Source organism: Amblyomma mixtum, chromosome 6 (assembly GCF_055824585.1).
Source record: "Amblyomma mixtum isolate Tamu chromosome 6, ASM5582458v1, whole genome shotgun sequence".
Classification (NCBI taxonomy): domain Eukaryota; kingdom Metazoa; phylum Arthropoda; class Arachnida; order Ixodida; family Ixodidae; genus Amblyomma; species Amblyomma mixtum.
Genome location: NC_143017.1, coordinates 57,148,418 through 57,168,982, shown reverse-complemented (window position 1 = coordinate 57,168,982; position 20,565 = coordinate 57,148,418). Strand labels below are relative to the sequence as shown.

Here is a 20,565-nt window from a genome sequence, read left to right as displayed (position 1 = left end):
TTTCTGTCCAGCAATTTTGTAGCAGAGTTGGAACGTCATCTCTTTATTTCATGAGTTTTGTTTGTTTTGTGTTGCGATGCCTGTCTATATGTTCAATTCTGATTGATTGTCTGACTTATTATTTTTTTTCGCTATGCATATGCTTGTCATTTTTTGTATTGAAAAGTGTTTGAATGTGCCCCTCCTGCTAGGACCATGCATGGTCCGCAGTATTTCAAAAAAAAAAAACAGTTTTTTGTGGTGCCCTTATCCACTCTTAGCAGCAGCATTTCGTATTCGCTTTTGTTAGAACGTTGTTTTTTGCCAACCATCACTGTTCAGTTTACCACCTTGCTTGGCGATAAAATTTCGGTGGAATGCAAAACACTCAGACGTGCCTCCTCAGGCCCACCTCTCAGCATTAAACATTCTCTCCTCCTTGAGGCATTATGGTGGAGTGGCCAGCAACACGTATTGTAAACAAGGGTGGTGAATAGATCATTACTGAAAAGTGGTGCACTGTGCCAAGCTGTTCTCTTATTATTTTTCGAGTATCTGTGTGCGCCTACAGCTTGAAATGCGTTTTTATCTTTCAACACACCCGAAGCAGGTGCACATTGAGGCGACAAAAATGCCACAAATAAGACGTTCCTCCACACCTACGTCGGCTTTTAGCGAGAAAACGAGCTGAGGCGCAAAGTTCGTGCTTTTAAGGAAGACGGAGCGCCAGCCGGGAAAACGAGTCGGGACCACCTTTCAGGTCTCTTGCTGCATTAGAGTACGTTTCAGTTCAGCGTATAAATACGCGCTGTCACTCTGGCGTGAAGCTGAAAATGTGGGGGACCTTTTTAGTAAAATTTTGGTCACTGCTGTCTACGGGAAAAGTTTTTGTTTACCTTTTTGTGCTGCCGCGCGAAGAAGTGCGTAGTTTCCACTTTTTCCTGTGTTCACAGATCGGCCTCCCGTCGAACGACGCTTCCTCTTCTTTCGTTCCTTTGTTTTTTTTAAGCCCTGTAGCTTTCTTTTCCACATAGGCCCTTTTCGCTATCCTGCAGCTTCTAGTCGTTGCCGAAGCGATAAAATTTAGTTTGTCTTGTGTTCGCCGTAGCAAGGACGCAACATGCACGGACCTTTGGGGAAGACTTATGAAACCATCGTCGCGTTTTAAAATTGCCATACATTGTTATTAGAAATCCAGCAGAAGAAGCAGCGGGGCACGATTTGCCAAAATGATGTGTAGTGCCATAGACACGGTAAAATAAATTTCATGCATTCATCCCAATTGAGAATGCACATTATACAGCCTGTCTTTCTTAGTTCACGGCATGTGGAAGAAATTTTAAATCATTCCCGAAACCTCGTGAATTTAACATTGCCCGAGACTGCTTAAGACAAGATAGTTCTTCCGCATTCCAGTAGAGTCTTCGCAGCTAGAAAAACGTCGAATTAAAAATCAGTCAAGAGTATAACACCATCTCCGGGCTAGTTGGTTGTGATCTATATGTATCAGCAGCGCGAACACAAACTAGGAAGGCGGAGAAGATAGTACATAGCGCTGAAGAAGTTGGAAGTTCAGCGCTCTGTACAACCTTCTCCTCCTTCCTGGTTTGTGTTCGCGCTGCTGATACATACAGTCAAGAGTAGGGGCCGTTGTTTTAGATTGCACGTAAATTAACTGCTTGTACTATCGAGTACAAAGCAATACTGGGTTATTACAATGTGCGACACGTTACAAATGGACATTGACGCCCAGATCGACAACGATGCTTCCGTGAACACTGAAATTATGTTTTCCAGTGATTATTGTTAAGTCGTATAGATCGATGGATTTTATGCTTGAGGGACACCGGAGATTCACAGCCGCTACTTAAATACTGGACTAACTCAGTCAAGGCCAGAACTGACAGTGCATACATAAGGAAACTCACGCAGTTTACAGCAAACCTACTTTAACAAACTATTGCGCGCAAAATCTGAGGAAGTATATGTTTAATTTATAGGGACCCTATCCACTTTCAAAGCATTTCAGTTCGTATACCTTTCTGAAAAGGACGCGCTCTGCATTGCTGTACGCCTATAGCTGATGCCACCAGTACTGCTCGACATAGATGGGATTTCCACGCAGTGTTTCGTCGTCGAAAGTGGAGGACAACAGCTCGAGCTGCTGGGCTGAAAATGATGTCCTGAAATACACAACTTTGAATACCTTTGACCTGTCTAATGCCCCGGCTTGTGGTTATATCCACGTTCTTTTTATTGCCCCAGCATGCTATTTGTTGCGAATGAAATGAATGGGAGTGCAGGAGGGGGTTGATTCACGAGTTAAAGGTGCACTGAAGAGGAATCTGAACTCGTCTTTTTGCCGCAGGAACTTGATCTACACGTTCCCAGCATTCTTAGAAACTTCGACTTATTGCCCTGTGTGGCCAATTTCTCTAATTAAATCGAATTAACGTCTGGCTCCCGCCTTTATTTTTGAATTCTCCTCGTACGGTGGGCGGAGTCGACCAGCGTGTGGAGTGCCTTTCAGCCAGCTCCGTGGAGGCTTTGCTTTCACTTTATTTTGTTTTTTAAGTTTCCGTGAATAAATAGTTTCATTCGCAGATAATATAGGCGCAAAATAAGCCCACAGAAATAAAAATACGCGCGGACTATTTGCTTCTGCGGACTACTACTAATTACTCCGCCGATGGCAGAGCGGCAAGCCGCCACGGGCCTGGGTGAAAGGCACTCCACGCGTTGGTCGACTCCGCCCATCGTACGGGGGAGAATTCAAAAAGAAAAGGCGGGAGCCGGACGTTAATTCGATTTAATTAGGGAAATCGGCCACACAGGGCAATAAATCGAAGTTTCTAAGAATGCTCTGAACGTGTAGACTGAGTTCCCGCGGCAAAAAGACGAGTTCAGATTCCTCTTCACTCCACACTGTAAAAAATATTTATTGAAAAAAACAGAAATTTTCTGGCAGCTGGCCTGCCAGAAATTTTCTGTTATGCTATGTTTTCGGTTTTTTACTTTTTCTGTCATTTTACAGATCTTTTCTGTTTTCGACTAACATAGAATTTCTGTTAAGACGATAGAAATTTTCTGTTATTGTATGTTTTCTGTTTTTACTTTTTCTGTCATTTCACAGGGTTTCTTGTTAACAATTAACAGAAAATGTCTGTGAGGATGACAGAAATTTTCTGTTTTTACTTTTTTCTGTCATTTCACAGTTTTTTTTTCATGACAGAAATTTTCAGTGAAGCTCCATGTTCTGTCATTTCACACACTTTATTTCTTTCAGATCATCTTTTAATGACTGACATAAAAACAGACACAGAACATTAGGACTGCTGCCACATTTCAATAGAATGAAATATTTCACCGCTTTTAAACAATCACAAGCAAAGGCAAGTGAGTATTCAAGAATATTGGAAAATATGCAGTGCTAAACAATGCAATCATGGCTGATATTTTACTATACAGTAATATCTTTCAGCATCACTTAAGTTAAACGGTAGGAGGGTGGCTGAAGAAAAAAAGAAACTTACGTTGCCCTGCCTGCCCTACAGGCATACAGTAAAATAATGCAAAATATGCAGTAATGGCAAGTAAAGTAGAAACGAAACCTGTGCCTTTCTGTCATACAGAATGGCATGATTCACTCTAAAATAGTAATACAATACAATGAATACGACACGAAGTAATAATACCTGAACAATGAACACAACCAGTCACTAAACTAAAGGCAAGCATACGCAGAAGGAGAGTATTGGAAAAATATGCTTTGCTCATGACTAGTGCTGCATTAAGCAGCAAGATGAAAGCAATAGGACATAAGGCATGCCACGGGCTGTTTGCCTTATCACAGTTTAACTGCAAAACATTTTTTCACTCCAGTTAGTACGTCTTATCTTGAGACTACAATAACTTTAAAATGAAAAAAGTAACACAGACAAGATAGAAAGTAGTGCTACAATTCATACAACCAGCCACTGAAGTGTAACAGCAAGTATAAGCATAAATAAGGCATCTTAAGCAAATTGTGTCTTGCCTGACACTAGTACGAAATGAAGTGAGATAGAAGCAACAGCACATAAAGCATGCCACAAGCTGTTTGACTTTTCAGTGTAACCATATAACATTGATTCTCTATACATAGAACATCCACTCTTGTGACTACTGCATGATAAGTCATGCCACAGGCTGTTTGGTTTATCACAGCGTACACAAAATATTGATTTAAAAAGTTGTCAGATTTCAGAACAGTTAAAAGTCAAAGTCTTGCATGATGAGGGAAGGAACTTTTGAAGAGGGGCAGTGTTGCTTCTTCTTCGAGTGCTCTGCCTTCGTTCCCCGGACAGGATTCACAGCTGCAATGGTCCTGAAACAAGGACAGAACATTGTTACTCCTCGGACAGTGAGCATATCTATACAGTCTTCAAAGAAGTAATAAACATTGCAAGAAGACTGCACCCCTCCTCCTACCCCAAAATTTAATTCCTTTGTAGCCCACATTTCAGTTTCATTGTGTGCACTAGTGAATATATCCAGTAGTCTTTAGTACTCAGTACAAAACCAGACTTCAAGCCAAAATAAACCTTTCCTAAATGTTCACTTTAATAAGGTTTTTAACAACCATAGTGTTTTGTTACTTGCGTGAAAGCTGCTCACTGAACTCTAACACTAGTTTTTAATGGGATGCAAAAACAACTCCATGAAACCTGTTGTTATTGGGAAAAATTCATTCTGTCTGCACTTTCCCAATTTGTTGCACGCCGCGGTGGCTCAGTGGTTATGGTGCTCTGCTGCTGGCCCGAAAGACGTGGGTTTGATACCGGCCGCGGCAGCCGAATTTCGATGAATGCGAAATTCTATAGGCCCGTGTGCTGTGCAAATTCAGTGCACGTTAAAGAACCCCAGGTGGTTGAAATTTCCGGAGCCCTTCACTACAGCGTCCTTCATGGCGTAAGTCCCTTTGGGACGTTAACCCCCAATAAATCGAATCAAACCATTTTGTTGATGTCAGTGTGGCAGCGAAAAATGCATTTATTGCTGAGAAAACTACATTTAGAAATTTTCCAGTCACTAAATTCAAATTCTGATGTATACGCCGAAAAGGACTTCATGACCACATTTTGAAGTTAGTTGCGGGGCTGCTTAGGGCCTTGTTATCTGCACCCAGAAATCTGACATGTCAGTAGATTGCAGTCTACTTAGAAAATGAGGCAATGATGACAACACCTGCACTTTGTTTCTTCATTTTATGTAGCTTGTAAAAGCACCATTTCAGTCTCCTTGCAATCAGACTAGCCTCTTGACAAAGGCCAACTTCAGTTTCCATTCAATGTTCCTTCAAAGCGCTCTCTCACACCAGAGTAGCAATGTCTATGTATACATAGGCCGAATCATCAGCATGCCTATTCTGTGTCACCCGAAAGCACAGCCGTAAGCAAACATCTTTTGACAGGTAATAAGTAAGTTTGCAGCACATATTGACGTGTTTTGTCTTTACAGAGATTCAGATGCATGACGAGGGATATGCACATTTTAGTGAAGATGGAATTAACAGAACTGAGCAGAGGCTTGTTTGTATTACTAATGCCCAACTAGTGATACGCAAGTCTAAAATGAGGTCTAGTGCTGCAGAGCAAGCTGTTACGTGAATGTGACGTTACCCTCTTAAATCTGCACTCAGCTTTCACTGTCCAAGAATAGTGCAAAGTGCCTGCTGCCCTGAGTGATGAAACTTTTCTGACCACAACCTCAAGCAATAACCCAGCTAAAGACACATGCAGAATGCACACAAAATATTCTCTGTAGGCAGAATCAAAACAAAATTAAGCAATAGCTTCGAATAAAACTTTTCGTTGAGCATTGGAAGTCGCACATATTCAGTGCTGTAGCATTTTCCCCATACGCCGCTAGTACGGCTCACATGCAGGCCTCAACAATGCAAGTACTAACAGCCTTTTTCAGTATCCTGGCTTATGCTCAGTTTGAACTGGGCTGCAAGGAAAAGGTACTTTCACTATCGCGCATAGCAGTCCTCGAGGCTAGTCAACACAGCTGAGCGTGTCTGTACAGCATCCTGGGCTCCTCACTCCTTCCACATATAAATTCCCCCTACAGATGCACTTTGGAAGAAATATGTGCGGCTTACAGCGCACCCATCAAGAAAGCTTCATGTCAAATGCAGCAATAACAATGCTGTATCTCTCATCAGCAATCCTCACGTAATTGACTGAGGAGCCAGTTTATTGAGGCACACATAGCGAGGTATATGCCACAATATGCAATGCTGTATGCATGGGTTATCTTGCATAGTATACAATTCAAGACTGTAGGCTCAAATGCCGCAAAAAGGAAGTCTTCCAGTCGACGGCACCAACCAACCATTACGATGTAGTGGTTATTTTGGCTAATTTGTGGTTTATCCTTTCCTTTTGCCAGCTGGTGTGATGGATTAGCAAGTGCATGGGAATTAACAATGAAGTCGTCAGAATCATTCAACACCATAGGGGCATTTGCTGCTGCATTCTTCAGTTGTATCCAGCTATAGTCACACTATGAAGCATTGCCTAACAGTTCACGCTCAAATGAATGCAAATCAAAATACAGAAGAGAAAAAACCCAAACTTCCCATTAGCAGTGAACCTGTCTCCGACAAGTGGGAGCAATGCCAGCCTTAGGGGAGGGTGACCGGTGCAATCGCACAAGACGTCACCAAAATGGGGATGCTGAGTTGCCCTGTGGGTGTTATGCTACATCCTCCCATCCTCTACCCGCCTTCCCTCTGTCCCTTGACCTTCAAAAGAGACATTTCCAGAGCTCTTCAAAATGAGGGAGACAATATGTATGCCTGAAGCATGCCAAAATGAGTGCATAACTCGCTACTGTAGAGGGTTGCAAAGGGTGCATGCACCTTACAGACGCGGCATAGTTTCAGGTGTCGTTTGTTGCGGGCAGGACCATCTAAATGACACTCTTTCCACCTGTAAGCTCTGCTGCGGCAGAAAGGAAAGGGGTAGGGGAGGAGAGTTGTGCTTAGAGAGCTTTGTCAGTTCACTGCTTAGCCCTTGTCCCGTCTCAGTTGTGCAGATTCTTTCCATCTTTGAACTTAATACTGCCTTCAGCACGCCCTGTGCATTATCTAAATCGGAACACATCTGACTGTGTCAAGCTGTATTGCATTTAATGGTGGTAGGAAATAATGTGTGCACCATTTCTCTCCCTTTTGCATGCTCTGCTCTGTGAGAATTTCATTATAGCTAGTTCTTCTTTTAGGCACCCAGTGCTGCAGAGCAGCACTGCTTGATTTTAGGCGTTAATTACAGACCTAAATGTAGACTGGGCTTTTTGCTAATCATCATCTTTGAGACTCACGGGATTTTGGACTGTGAGCCCATAGTTACTCGTTCACAAGAAATACCTGTCTTGGACAAAAAAATGTTTTTAATTCCGAATGGCGAGAAAATGGGCACAGAAAATTTGAATGATTTTGTAGAGAATGGTTGTAGTGCTACTATTGTTGCTATGTGCATAGATGTAGACAAAAATTTTGTGCAGCATTCTGGCAACTTAGAAACAGAGATTTGATTTCCTGTGTCTGGCATTATGTCGGCATGGTTTGTTTTTACTTTGAAATTCGTTTACTTCTACCCAATCACCTGTCCTGCCTCTTGCATTGTAGCTATGGACTGAGCAAATGAACTCTCCTAACAAGCTGTCTTGCCTTATGCGCAGTTCTAAGCAAGACAATTTATGAAAGAAAAAGAATGCCGAAGTGCTAAAATTGCTGGTGCATTGTGACAGTTTTCAAGAAAAAGCAGAGACGATGGAAAAAGCCCTTTTTAAAGTACAGGAACAAGATGAATTATCGTACTAAGGTTAAAACTAACCTGATCTAGCCTGGCTAACTTTGCACGGCCTACTGTTTAACCTTAATAAGTTCAGCTCATGTCGACAATAGCTGTTTCGCCCCACTAAACTTTTGCCCTGTGTATGCAGAAGAGTGGTACGCCAGACCTTCTTCACACCAATCTGCAGCCAAGGCACTATTATTAGGAACAGAAGGAATCCGTGATGATAAATATAACGCTTGTACCATTTTCTACATATCCAACTGGAAAAAGGTTTCAATTTTCCTGTCACCCAATTTAACGCTATCAAAATTTTGTTATGCTGGCTTTTTTGTAGTCACTATTAAAAGCGGAGCAGGCAACACTAAAACATCAGCTTCATGAGCTAAATAATGGTTTCAAAAGAAGCGGAAATGCCCTGGGAAGGCCAGCATCGTCAAACACAGCGACCCAGAGAAGAGAGATTGCATGAAAAGTGGGACAGGTGGACTGTGCTCATGGTTCTAGGAAACTAACACACAACTTAAAAATCTGGATACCACTTCTCTGCTGCTTCACGGATAGGTACACCAACGTAACACATGTTGACTACGATAACACCAAAGTAAATCTGGCCGGTCCCGTCCGTGACCGAATATTACAACCATTCAAGACATTTTAGTGGTTATTGCAGGGGCAGATTCATAGGTGCAACTGGAAGGGAGGGGGATTTGAAGGAGGGGGGTGGGGTACATTAGAACCATGTATTCCTTGGACATTTTTCATCTAAGAAATGAGGTTCAACATGGCTGTCATTTAATATTTTCCAGTGGGAATCCTTTCCTTTTAATCAATTTCTCCTAGGTGAGCATTACCATATATCCTAAACAAGGTTTCTCAAAGACACCTCAAAAACAAGTCTTCAGTGGACGATGGATATTTAACTTATTAAGACAGAGTATTCTGTTTGTGCTGCAAGCTCTTTAACAAGGATCCCATGTAATCACCAGCGGCAACTGGATAAAATGACTGGAGGCACATGGCACAGATTCTTAGAAGCCTCGAATATTTGACAAATCACTTCGCACCAAATCAAGCTTGCACAGAGGCAAGTCTAAGAATGAAGCATAGCAAATGCACTGACAAGGAGCATGAACTCATCATGGCACAAGCGAAGAAACTCTTCAAGAATGTCTTAGAGCACCTCATCAAGATAAAAGGCATATATGGTATTTCATGGCTGTTAGACTGGCTTTTTGCAATCTGTGAGGAACCAGGGCAAAAAAAATAACAGACTACACAGAAGGAGGACCACATGGACTGAAGCACTGAATGATCAACTTTTGTACAGTTTCCTGTCAGCACACATGGCAAAAAAATGTGAAACCATATCAGGAGATACCCCGAAACAATGTGACAAGTGGTTTTTTTAGTCTGAAAAAACAGAGGGAATAAGCCAGTAAGCATCTGCACAGCTGTTTCTAGGACACAGCAGAAAAGCAGTTAGTGAAGAATGGCCAACAAGGAACATGGAAGAAACCAGGGTGGAAACAAGTGCACAAGACATGGTCTTGAAAGCTAAAACCAATAAAAGTGATAAAAACGTCACAGGCCAATGAATAACAGGACAAAAGGCTAAAAAGATTAAAGTCGCAAAAGTGACAATGAGGTCAAAGACCAAATGTAAAACCAGAAGTGGTGAAGGCAAAAAATGAAAAATACGACTGAAGGCCGAGGGTGCACATGGTGAGACAAGTGTTGCATATATAAAAACTGGTATTGCATGACAAATAGGCTGGTACTTTTTCAAATAATGAAACTGAAGGTTTCCTTATGCACTGGTCCTTCATTGCCAGTACCTTGCCTGCTTTTATGATTTCACAAGCCAGTGAGTTCTTGTTCTTCGCTATGAATTCCATTCTTTGAAATTCGGATAAACGTCCTGTTTCCAAAATTTTACAGTTCCGACAGTGAATGCCAAGATGGCAGCATTATTCATTATCAGAAAAAGAACTACCCTACCTGCCATCCAATGCCTGGTTTTAGCTACACAACACTTGTCTCATCATGTGTATCCTGGGCCTTCAGCAGTATTTTTTAAATTTTTTGCCTTCACCACTTGCTCCTGGTTTTACACTTCGTCTTTTCCCTCATTGTCAAATTTTATCACTTTTAACTTTTTAGCTTTTTGGCCTGTTACTTGCTGCCCTCTGAGCTCTTTATCTCTTCTATCACTTGTAACCTTCAAGAGCATGTCTTATTTTTTCACTTGTTTTCATCGTGGTTTTTGGCATGTTTCTTGTTGGCCATTCTTCGCAACCTTTGGATTTTTGCTGCTTCATAGATACAGCTGCGCAAATTCTTGCTGGCCCATTCCCTGTCTTTTCCGCCTAAAAAAAATCTCCTTGTCGAATGTTTTTGTCTTATTTTGTTGTTCCGTGATACAAGCTTTCATATCAAATGGACTTTGCCTAGCTTTTTTCGTCGTGTATACGACAGCTAGGAAGGTGTACAAATAGCTGTCCCCGTTTCTTCTGATATAAAAGTTGGCAGTTCAGCATCCACGTTGCCGCCTTCTGTGCAGCTCTTTGCCCAACAGAAAGTGTTGTTCTAGCTTTTCACTCTAAAGAACGAAAACTTTCTGCGATTACCTGAGCTTCTTGGTTAATATGACAGTCATGAAAGAGCATTTAGGTGTGTGCCAGATGTGGCAGTTCACTACTGCGGCAAAACAATTTAGAATAAAATATTTCACGTGATGGTGAAGAATGTGATCAAGCACTTCACAGAAAATGAAATGACTGAAGTGAGTGCTTTTTTGCCTCTGATGCCTCCCTTCTAGCTAGCAATTTCATGAGTACCGAAAAAGAAATGTGTACAACGGTGGCAAAGATACCTTGGTGAAAAGTGCATCATGCTGCGCCATCTAATAAGTATTGTTTTTTTTTCCCCGTAACGCAAGTGCAAGTGCTTCTGGGGCACTGCAACAGAAACAACTGACTCGCTTGGATAAATCGGGAGCTCACTCTATGCGACTGTTTCTTACCAAATAAGCTCTTTATCGGTCCTTTCATTACTGGGATCTTGTTGCTGCCACTGCTCTTTGAATAACTATACTATTTGTGTCACTTTGATGCCCATTCTATTTATGTCCCTCGGACTGGTTGATTTATTAAAGAAATTTTAATCCGACATATAATATCTATGCATTGCTTATGCCTGCACTTTTAGAAGAGGATCTGAAGGTGTCAGCATTTTAAGTTCATGTAACTAAACTCATCTTTCAGTGGCAAGCCTCTTTGCTCTTCTATATTTTAAACCGTACTATCTGCTTGCAAAGTCGGTGGTCCGTGACCTTCGGTGGCATTGTGGTGGCGACTTCCGGTTGCCGCTATTGGTTTGCAGTATCCCTTCAGGCTACAGCCATCTAAGGGCACAGCTTGTGGTAATGTACTGTAAAGCACAATTTTGTTTTACAATTAGGCTTCCCTCTGAAAAATACCGAAAAAAAAATTGCAATATAAAAAGGTAATATAAACAAAAGGAAATAATGAGAGGCTTTGCAAGTATGGGCCTCAGCAAGGGCTCACACAAGGTGCGGTAAGGTCGTCCCTAAGGCAACGTGATACTGCCAAAATTACCTGGCAATGTTGCAGGGGTTACACTTACTGAAAGGAGAAAATTAAGAAAGTACGGAGGCTGGGACACATCTTAAGGTGGTACTTGTGAATCACTGTGTATTTTGAGGGACTGTTCTGCTACCGTATACGCCTGTGCACACAGACTGGGAAGCTACTGGCAAAGCGTTGTTTGGTAACTGTCATCACTGATTACTTAGTTAAATATGGGGTCCTTAACTCCATGCAAGGACACTGGCATGAAATCTACAAACTGCTGGAAATGAAAAGTTGCATGTTATTCAGAGATCTGCCCTTGGCCATTGTTTATGAGACATTGGACGCATACCAAGCACACTTCCCTCTTTTCCGCATCTCTGGAGGCATCTGCATATATCATATAGTGTAAAAAGAATTTTTTGCATCTTTTTCTTCTTTCGTCGTTCCCGCAGCACAATGTATCCAACACAAGCCTAACTAAACTCTCCGCTTTTCTAATTTGCGCTTTTCTTTCGCTGCGGTGTCTAAAGATACACCTCAAAGACTGTTCATTCTCACTGAGCGTATGGAGGATGTAGCTTCCGGCCCATGGATAAATCTCATCCAACATGATAGTGGATGCTGCCAGCCAGTGCACTACTGCTGCGTGCAACACTCTTCTCTGCGAAGCATTTGCAAGTTGCATGCCACATATTGTGACTTGTGAGGAGTTTCAAATGGAAGTTTTCCCATTCTTATATCGCCGGCTGTCATTCAGATGCAGTAAAACAAGCCCAGCTCTCCCAAAAAATCTCAGATATATGTCTTCACACCCGGTTGCACGTGCATATAGCACTACCATCGCTCGCACCAGTTCACATATATAAGCAGCAAGCTACGCGGCGTGCACCAGCGGCTTGGTGCTTTCGCACTGGTCTTGTAATCTGTCAGCTCTGCTCATAATTTAAGCAAGTTATCACCAGCACTGAAGCGCAGCAGAATGCTTGCTAGATTGAGCCCCTATGCTCTGCACAGAACGCATATTCCTAGATGCACCTATCCGTATTACATAAGAAACATAATGCTAGCTCTTTTTTATCACCCGATATAATATTGGTTGGTTGGGTTGGTTTATGGGGTTTAACGTCCCAAAGCGACTAAGGCTAAGAGAGACACCGTAGTGGAGGGCTCCGGAAATTTCGACCATCTGGGGTTCTTTAACGTGCACTGACATCGCGCAGTACACGGGCCTCTAGAATTTCTCCTCCAAAGAAATTCCAGCCGCCGCGGCCGGGATCGAACCCGCGTCTTTTGGGTCAGCAGCCGAGCACCATAACCACTGAGCCACCGCGGCGGCCTGATATAATATTCATCTTTAAAATATTTATATTATGCCTCACAGCCATTGAAAAGCAATAGTATGGGGAATTTATTTACAGCGTTGACCTAGGTGACTCGAAGAGATACTCCACCACAATACACAAGAAGATTGTGGAGGAGCAACCACAAAGCAGGAAGCATGTACAGACCACTTCCGGGCCAACATTGACATTTCTGAGGGGAATACAAGGAAAGTGCCTAGCTCGCTGCTTGGTCTTTCAGGCGGAAATTTGCACATATTGAGTGGTTCGAGCTTAGCATGAGCCAATGGGCCCTTCTCAGCCAATGCCACACACCACACGTGTATTTGGAGCACTGATCCTGCACACGCACTCAGCTTCGACTGAGGGACAGCGGATCGTCGCAAGTAAACAAACCTTCAAGTTCACATAGCGGACTTCACCGTACAACAGAAAAGCACACATGTGCACCATGCTGCATGGAAATAGCCAGGGATAATTTTGCAGTTCACACACCCTAATCAAACGACATGTGGTGAACGGTGCAACCGGAGAACATGGTGTTTGTCATGCGATCAAGCAGTTCATTGCATGGAGCTCTCAGATCATGTGCGCCAAACACCAATTGGCCCATTCCGGGCAGTGAGTAAACATTCTTGAGCCCAAGGTATGACTAATCCTCATAGAATTCAAAGGAGAACTATGAGAGTAAATCGAGCAGACTGCCAGGCAAAAATCAAATGGCCGGACTTTGAAAAACACACTCAGATTTGTCCGATGTATTTGGAAAAAAATGCTCCGGGTCTACCCAACGTACTAAGGGGAGGAAATGCACCGGGTCCATCCGGCGTACCTTTAGCCACAGCCTCCTCTCGCAGTCAGTAGTGAGAGCACACCATACAAAAATTTCACTGCTCTATTTAATAACCCCATTGTGAGTTATATAGACAAAAGACTTAGCAGATGAATGCCATTCCAAAAAATTCTGGAGCTAAAGAAGATTATTTTTTGACAGAACTCACAAAATGACTGCTAACGTGAACAAGGAAGCCTCATTGACTTAGTGTGCTCAAAACATTGGCTGCAAAAATGAAGCACTGTGGTTGCAAAGGCTTGTACACTTACACCATGATTCCAGTCATGTTGACTGACATGATAAGTACAAAAACCATGCATGACCCGCCACTAAACCAGGGTGTCAAGCAAGCTACTTTCTTTCAGTTCCTGACTTTTCCATGGTTTCCCCGACTATTTAAGTCAAAATCCTCTGAATACTGAACAGACGGGAAAACACAGTGGCCAATGGTAATGTACAGTATACATGATCTATTCACAGCAAAAAACTATATACTGAAACTTCAAACGCTGCAATCAAAATAGATTTGCTCTTATTTGAGGCAGCTGATTTCTTCTTGACGAAAGTACAGCTTCAATGCGACTTATGAAGCTATCTTTGCTTTTTCTGTTCCATTTCTCTAACACAAATGGTTAACATAACCTTTATTCTTCTGAGCATAAGTTGTCTCCGCTAAGTGTGTTCATATTTCAAACTTTTATTTTAAAGTGCAGAGTATTAAAAATTGGCTTAGATTACAAGACAAATGTGTTTCCACATAATAAAGCAATGAAAAGCACCAGACATTGGACAAATATTTAAATCCTCATCAATTATCCTATCCGAACACCGATTAAGCACCACAAAATACAAAAACAAAATACAAAATATAGCATACCCTCCAAATAACGCCAGAACCACATCAGCTGCCAGAGCTCAAGATCAAAGAAGCTCCAGCAGCCGTAGTGTAAATGCGATCAAACCATCACAAAGTTCATCGCACAGTTACATGAACACAAGTCCTCGTACTTACTAATAGCGAAAGAATGCTGACAATTTCTGCGAAGTACCATCTACGACGTCAAATCCATCACATCTGCATGGCGACGCATTCAAATCTATCCATAAACAATGGATGGTTACATAGCCACAAAAGGGTTACTGGTATTGCATGCACATATGCACTCTTCAGTAAACCCTCTCCCCCAGGTGCTGTGCTCCTCTGGACAAGTATCTATGACCCCTATGAGCAAGCAACGTGTATGACTTCCACCAAAATAGCCATATACTACTACATAATCTCATAAGCAATTTAGTACCATGTACCCCTTCCAACCTTTTCATATTAGTGACTGGGCACCATGCAATGCAGGTAGTATAGCCATAATCTGTGAAGAAGTGGTTGAAGATCAACTCCACAAAAAATAGTTTTATCTGTCTTTCCTTTCCGCAGATTTTTTCAGAGCGCTATTTTACCAGCTGCATTAACCAAGCAGCAGCAGCAGCAGCAGCAGCAGCAGCAGCAGCAGCAGCAAAATTTCATTCCATAGCTGATTCGTTGCCTGGGTTCAGCAAACATTTTCTTACTTTTTTTAAAAATTGCTTCTGCACTTTGTTAGCATTTTCATAAAAAGGTCTTATGATAAAGTGGTATGTACCTATAACTTTTATTATCACTGCGTATTTGAGAAGTGGCAGAACCAAAACAAGAAAGGTTATCACAACTCAGTTAACAAGCGATATAGGTACTTACTGCTGTGTGAACTCCAGGCAGAGGCTTGTTTCCTTGGGGTACACAACATTGAAAGCAAAGTGCACCAAAAACATAAGCTTGAAAGCCTGACATGGGTTGGCTGCGTGCATCACTGGCAGGGTGTCGATGCATATGGTGAAGCTCCTTGCAGTAAGGAAACTGCCTCCTGCACAAACAAGTTTTAAATCAGGAATGCTCGCCCGAGTGCAGTACCACAGACTTATACCTTTTGCAATGATGAAAGGAGAACATGGCATGTCCCCGATGTCGTCATCACTGGCAGATCCCTGGCATAAGAGGGAGTTAAATGCGTATAAGAATTGTCTACTAAAGTAGCACCATGTGAAAGCTGCAACTTTAAACCAGTTACAAATAAGCATGCAGCAGAGTACAAGCATAAATAAGTCATTTCTGCGCTTGCTCAGGCTCTTATTTTTCCCAACAATGCGTGGTGAAATGCTTTGGAGTGTATACAAATAAGCGTCAACCACATATAAAGGCCCTAAAATCAGCATAGGCATTTACAAGTGCTGGATTATCTACAATACATAAACATTGCACCGTTTTAGTCAAATGCAGCCCAAGAACACAGTGTAAATGCCTCTCAAGAGCAAAAGAGGCCCTCCATCGAGTGGTGTCGAGAGACTGTCCTAGCACTGCAGTTAATCCGGCAGACCGGTAGTGAATAACCTTGCACCTGCCAGCCCCCTCAAATGTCACACTACTAGGTCACAGGGGAATTATTTAACATAAGTAGAGCGCAGCTTGCGTTTTATCTCAAGCAACCGAGCAAATTGTTTGTAAATGACTACGTTTTAAGTAGCATAGTACGAGGTACTAAGGTGCGCAGTCGTCGTGATCGGCGCAGTGCTGCGGAAAGTTCGAGCTCGCGTAGTGAATGCTGAATGGTGTACTGTTATCTCGAAGCGCCCATTTAGCGAGTACGCGAACTATTTACTATAGAAGCACCAGAAAAACGCAAGCAGCAGATATCGTATTCAACAGCCACAGAGCCCAAGCAGACACGCGCGGCACGGTTGTGGGCGGGCGGGTGTATGGATGGTAGTGGCTTAACCCTTCGTATCGGGCGGTGGCTCGCGCCTCCAGCCTAGGATTCCCCCCCCCCCTTTTTTAATTTGTATTTTAATATGCATAATTTGGCCATCTTTCATAAAGTTACTCCTCCCTTGACCTATTCCACAGGCTGGCCGAAGCGATGCGATTGACATTGGAGGATATGGACTGAGCTCGCGTGTCGAAGGCGCTCAAAAATCTCGAATGTCGGCTCCAATGACATCAGTGCCATTGAAAAACTTCCCTGTGACAGCGCAAGTACGGCATTTGAAACGCCTGTGTAGAAACTTTTCAGCCTGCGTTAACCCGTGCAACGCTATTTCGGCCCAAAGATAAGATCAGTTAAATCTTACAAAATGAACACAATTACTGCATTACTTGTACCGGCATGAATAAACGTCAATAAAAATAAAAAGACACAACGTACACTTATGATCCTTTCTTAGACGAGAAACGAATTTGAAAATCCCGCGCTCTTTGACGTCCTCCTCCGCTAACCAATCGCGTACTTCCCTGGCCTAAAATTTCCCGCGCTTACTCACTCGGTTCTTTTAGGAGTGCATATCTCCAGACAAAGCAAAATTTGTGCATTTTCCCGCAAACTATCGCACTCTTCCGTGTTTCTCGCTTGTGTTCCTCTCTCTTCCGCGCGCTGTGCACCTTTTGTGAGAGACAGTAAAGCAGCAGTGACGCATCAGCGGTGAAGCGGCTGTGGTGGGCACGCTCAATGTCCGCCGGCGATTTATCTTCACTGCCCTGTTCAACAGCAGTACAAGCCCGCAACAATACTCCCAAAAGACGACAAAAAGCGTATCATTCATGCCGGTAAAAATGTGCACCACTCACCTTGTGTGCGAACGGTCTGATCAGTGAAAATCACGGACACAGCACGCCGGTATTATCCTAGCTCCCGGTTCACGTCCATGCCGTCCTCCATGATGCCGTCAATCGATGAATGCAGGATCGCAGCAAATAGTACTGCTTCTCATTCTGCGCGCTAATATTGCGCGTAGAAACTTTTTGACGCTTAAAATATGTAACGTGATTGATGAAAAGTAGCAAAGGTTTTTCGGATCACTTTTTTGTGTAACGGCGGTGCTTACGTCACCAACTTTCGGTGAAATGGGCGTGTTGCGGCTCCAAAAACAGAAAATTACTTTCTTTTGCGTGAACGTGTTTCTGTTAAGGGCGCAAAACAGATATTCTCTGTATGACAACAGAAAATTTCCGTAAAAATGCCTGTCATTTCACACACATTTCTTACAGTGCACCTTTAAGCTAACGGCTTAGCACTGCATTGCCAGTGGGAGCCAAAAATTATAGTTAGCTTCCCGCTACTCTTCGGCTGTGGTTCTGCCTAGCTTGCTTGTCTTGCTATGTAACTTGGCTGCCGCGTTTGGATTAATTGTTTCTCTTGGCCTGCGTTGAAGCTATAGCGTGGTCATTAGGGAGTACTTCTCTTCTTATCCGGGCCATTTTCGCTTGGCGAGCGGTGACGAAGGCAACCCGGCGCCATCTCCGGGGACCGACGGCCCGAGTCCCGGGCACCCAGGAAGTTCATCCCGCTTCTGCTTTCGGTGTTTACTAGCACAGGAGGCCTACCGCTAGCTGCGAAGAGCAGTACGGCGTCGTGTTTGGTTAGTTGCAGGTTACGCATAGCTGTATATTCACTTTGCCGATGCGTGCGCTCTCGCTGTTGATTGCGTGGACTAGCGAGAACCACTGCTGCTTCTCTGAATCCGCCATTACGCTCTACGAAGAACAGCTGGAGCGCCACCATGCAATTCAGATTACCTAGCTTTGGCGTTATGCAAACGACAGCGCCATCCCGTATTAAGGGAATGCACCCAGGAAAATTCCCCGCGGCGCCACCGGCTGCACTCGACAGGCGAAAGTGGAGCTCTAGCCTAGAAGTTCCCTATAGCAGCTTTTACTGCATAAGATGAGAAAGGACATTGAGGAATTACGGTAAGGAAAATGTTTCACGCTGGATGTTTTCTGAAATACCTTAAACAACTGTGGTTTTACGCCTCAGTTCCGCTTCGCTCAAGCATTGCGGCTAGTGCTTTGTCTTGCGAGAAATGCGTTGTAATGACGGCAATCTTCTTGGCAATGCACCGCTTTCTGGGCATGCAGCAGATGCACATATTGCAGGTCGTAGTTTGCGAATGCTTTGCCTAAGACCGGAATTTCTCACGAGACATTCGAATACGAGCTTCTTCATATTGGGATTGCGATCGCTCATGAGCCCGACTAGTTAAGGAGCTCGAGATTCTAGAGGCGGCCTTGGCGTTCATCGCAATGTTCCCAGTCTAAGAAGTGGGAGACATGCACATAACCACGACGGGAATGTCGATGGCCAGACCATATGCGGAAGCGTCTGGCATGTCCCGCAGGCTCTCATTCATAACAATATTAATAGAGCGCGCGCGTAAACCTCGTACGGTACGTTCACACTTAGTGATTCGACATCACGAAATAAAAAAAGAAAATTGGCAGCCGTCGAATCTATGCGCCCCTCACGTTTGATCCATCAGCGCCTCCCAATCCTTCATTATGGGCTCGTACGTGACGCTATCCGTCGAGGGGGCGCAGAACGCCACCCATGTGCTAGCGGCGAGAAATAAGCTTTTCCACTGGCAGAAACCACTTTGGGACCGGTGCGCTGTCCTATAGGTTTTGGGACGGCGCCACAGCCTCTGGGGAGGATTGATGCTGAATGCTCCAGGCTGAACACATATAGTTAGGCAGGAAACAGCAGCCTCCTCAGCAGAGTTTTCCGCGAGTGCTGCAGTGCCTCGCGTCTTCAAGCCGCTGTCCGAAAGCTCTCCTCCAGGGTTTTTACCGAAGCGGCGACCTTCAGGTAAAGCTTCTCCGCCTCGCCCTCTGGAGGTGCTCGGTTTCATCCCCTGTTCCGCCAGGTCATCATCATTATCAGCCTGACTATGCCCACTGCAGGGCGACGTTCTCTCCCTTCTCTCCAATAAAACCTGTCCTTTGCCAGCTGCGGCCGCCGTATACCCGCAAACTTCTTCATCTCATCCTCCCACCTAAATTTTTGTCGGCCACTATTACGCTTGCCTACTCTTGGTACCACTGCGTTACCTTTACGGACCAGCGGTTATCTTGCCTTCCCCTTAGTGCCTTGCCCAAGCCCATTGCTTCCTCTTGATTTCGACTAGAATGGCATTTACCCACATTTGTTCCCTCACCCACTCCGCCCGCTTCCGGTCACTTGACATTACAACTCTGACATTTCTTTCCATAGCTCGCACCGTTGCCCTTAACTTAAGCTATGCCCTATGCATTAGCGTCCACGTTTCTGCCCCATAGATGAGTACCGGTAACATACAGGTGTATCTTTTCTCTTGAGCGATATTGGTAGACTGCCATTCATATTCTGAGAGAACCTGCCTTATGCGCTCCACCCCATTATATTTCTTCGGTTATTTCCCGCTCATGATACGGATCAGCGGCCACTATCTGCCCTAAGTGGAAATATTTTCTTAACACCTCCAGCCCATCGCTACTAACTGCGAAGTTAGTAGCGATGTGAAACTGTTGAATATTTAATTTTCAGCTAATTTTTAGTCCCACTGGTTTGTGCTGCCTATCAAACTAATTGATCATGCTTCGCCGTTCATCCCCTGAGTGACTTAGGTAGGCAATGTGATCAACGAATCGCATATCATTTAGGTACTCTGCCTTAAATCTTATGCCCGAATTTCCCGAATGCACGCCTCGGAATACCGCCTGTAAACAGCTGGCGTTCCGGCAGCAGCGATGCACCGGTTTTGTAATGGATAATGGGCGCAAGATTTCCTCCATCCAGTTGCTTGGACATTCAGGGACGAAACGCTTGTGAAAAGGGTCTTGAACCAAACAGTTGCTTTGACGGATCTGTGGTTCGTCCCGCCTCAAACAACATAAATCCACCTCGAGCCCTAAAGCTCCTTTGTGGCCTTTTAAGCGGAGTGACGGCCTGTAACCTAGAGCCTATCGCTCGGATTGGTAACGCAGATTACTAGTTTTACTTCTATTCGGTTTCAAAATATTCCTCTTCCATGCTGCAACATATTCGAGTTCGTTGAAGTTCTACATTTTTTGCAGTAGTTTCTTCATTGGGCTTCCGGAAATATTATTCGTACGTTATACTAGTGAAGAG

At 43.7% G+C, this 20,565-nt stretch overlaps 1 protein-coding gene across 1 annotated transcript; it reads right to left on the bottom strand.

The window, feature by feature from the left end:
* Positions 1-3,556: 3,556 nt before the first annotated feature.
* On the bottom strand, positions 3,557-17,668 carry LOC149339201 (uncharacterized). Its single transcript, XM_089550421.1, has 4 exons — positions 17,247-17,668; positions 15,553-15,613; positions 15,327-15,492; positions 3,557-4,345 (listed from the first exon to the last, which is right to left on the bottom strand). The coding sequence occupies exons 2-4, from the start codon at positions 15,581-15,583 to the stop codon at positions 4,231-4,233; spliced, it is 312 nt and encodes a 103-aa protein (XP_089406547.1). The 5' UTR covers positions 15,584-15,613; positions 17,247-17,668; the 3' UTR covers positions 3,557-4,230.
* Positions 17,669-20,565: the final 2,897 nt, after the last annotated feature.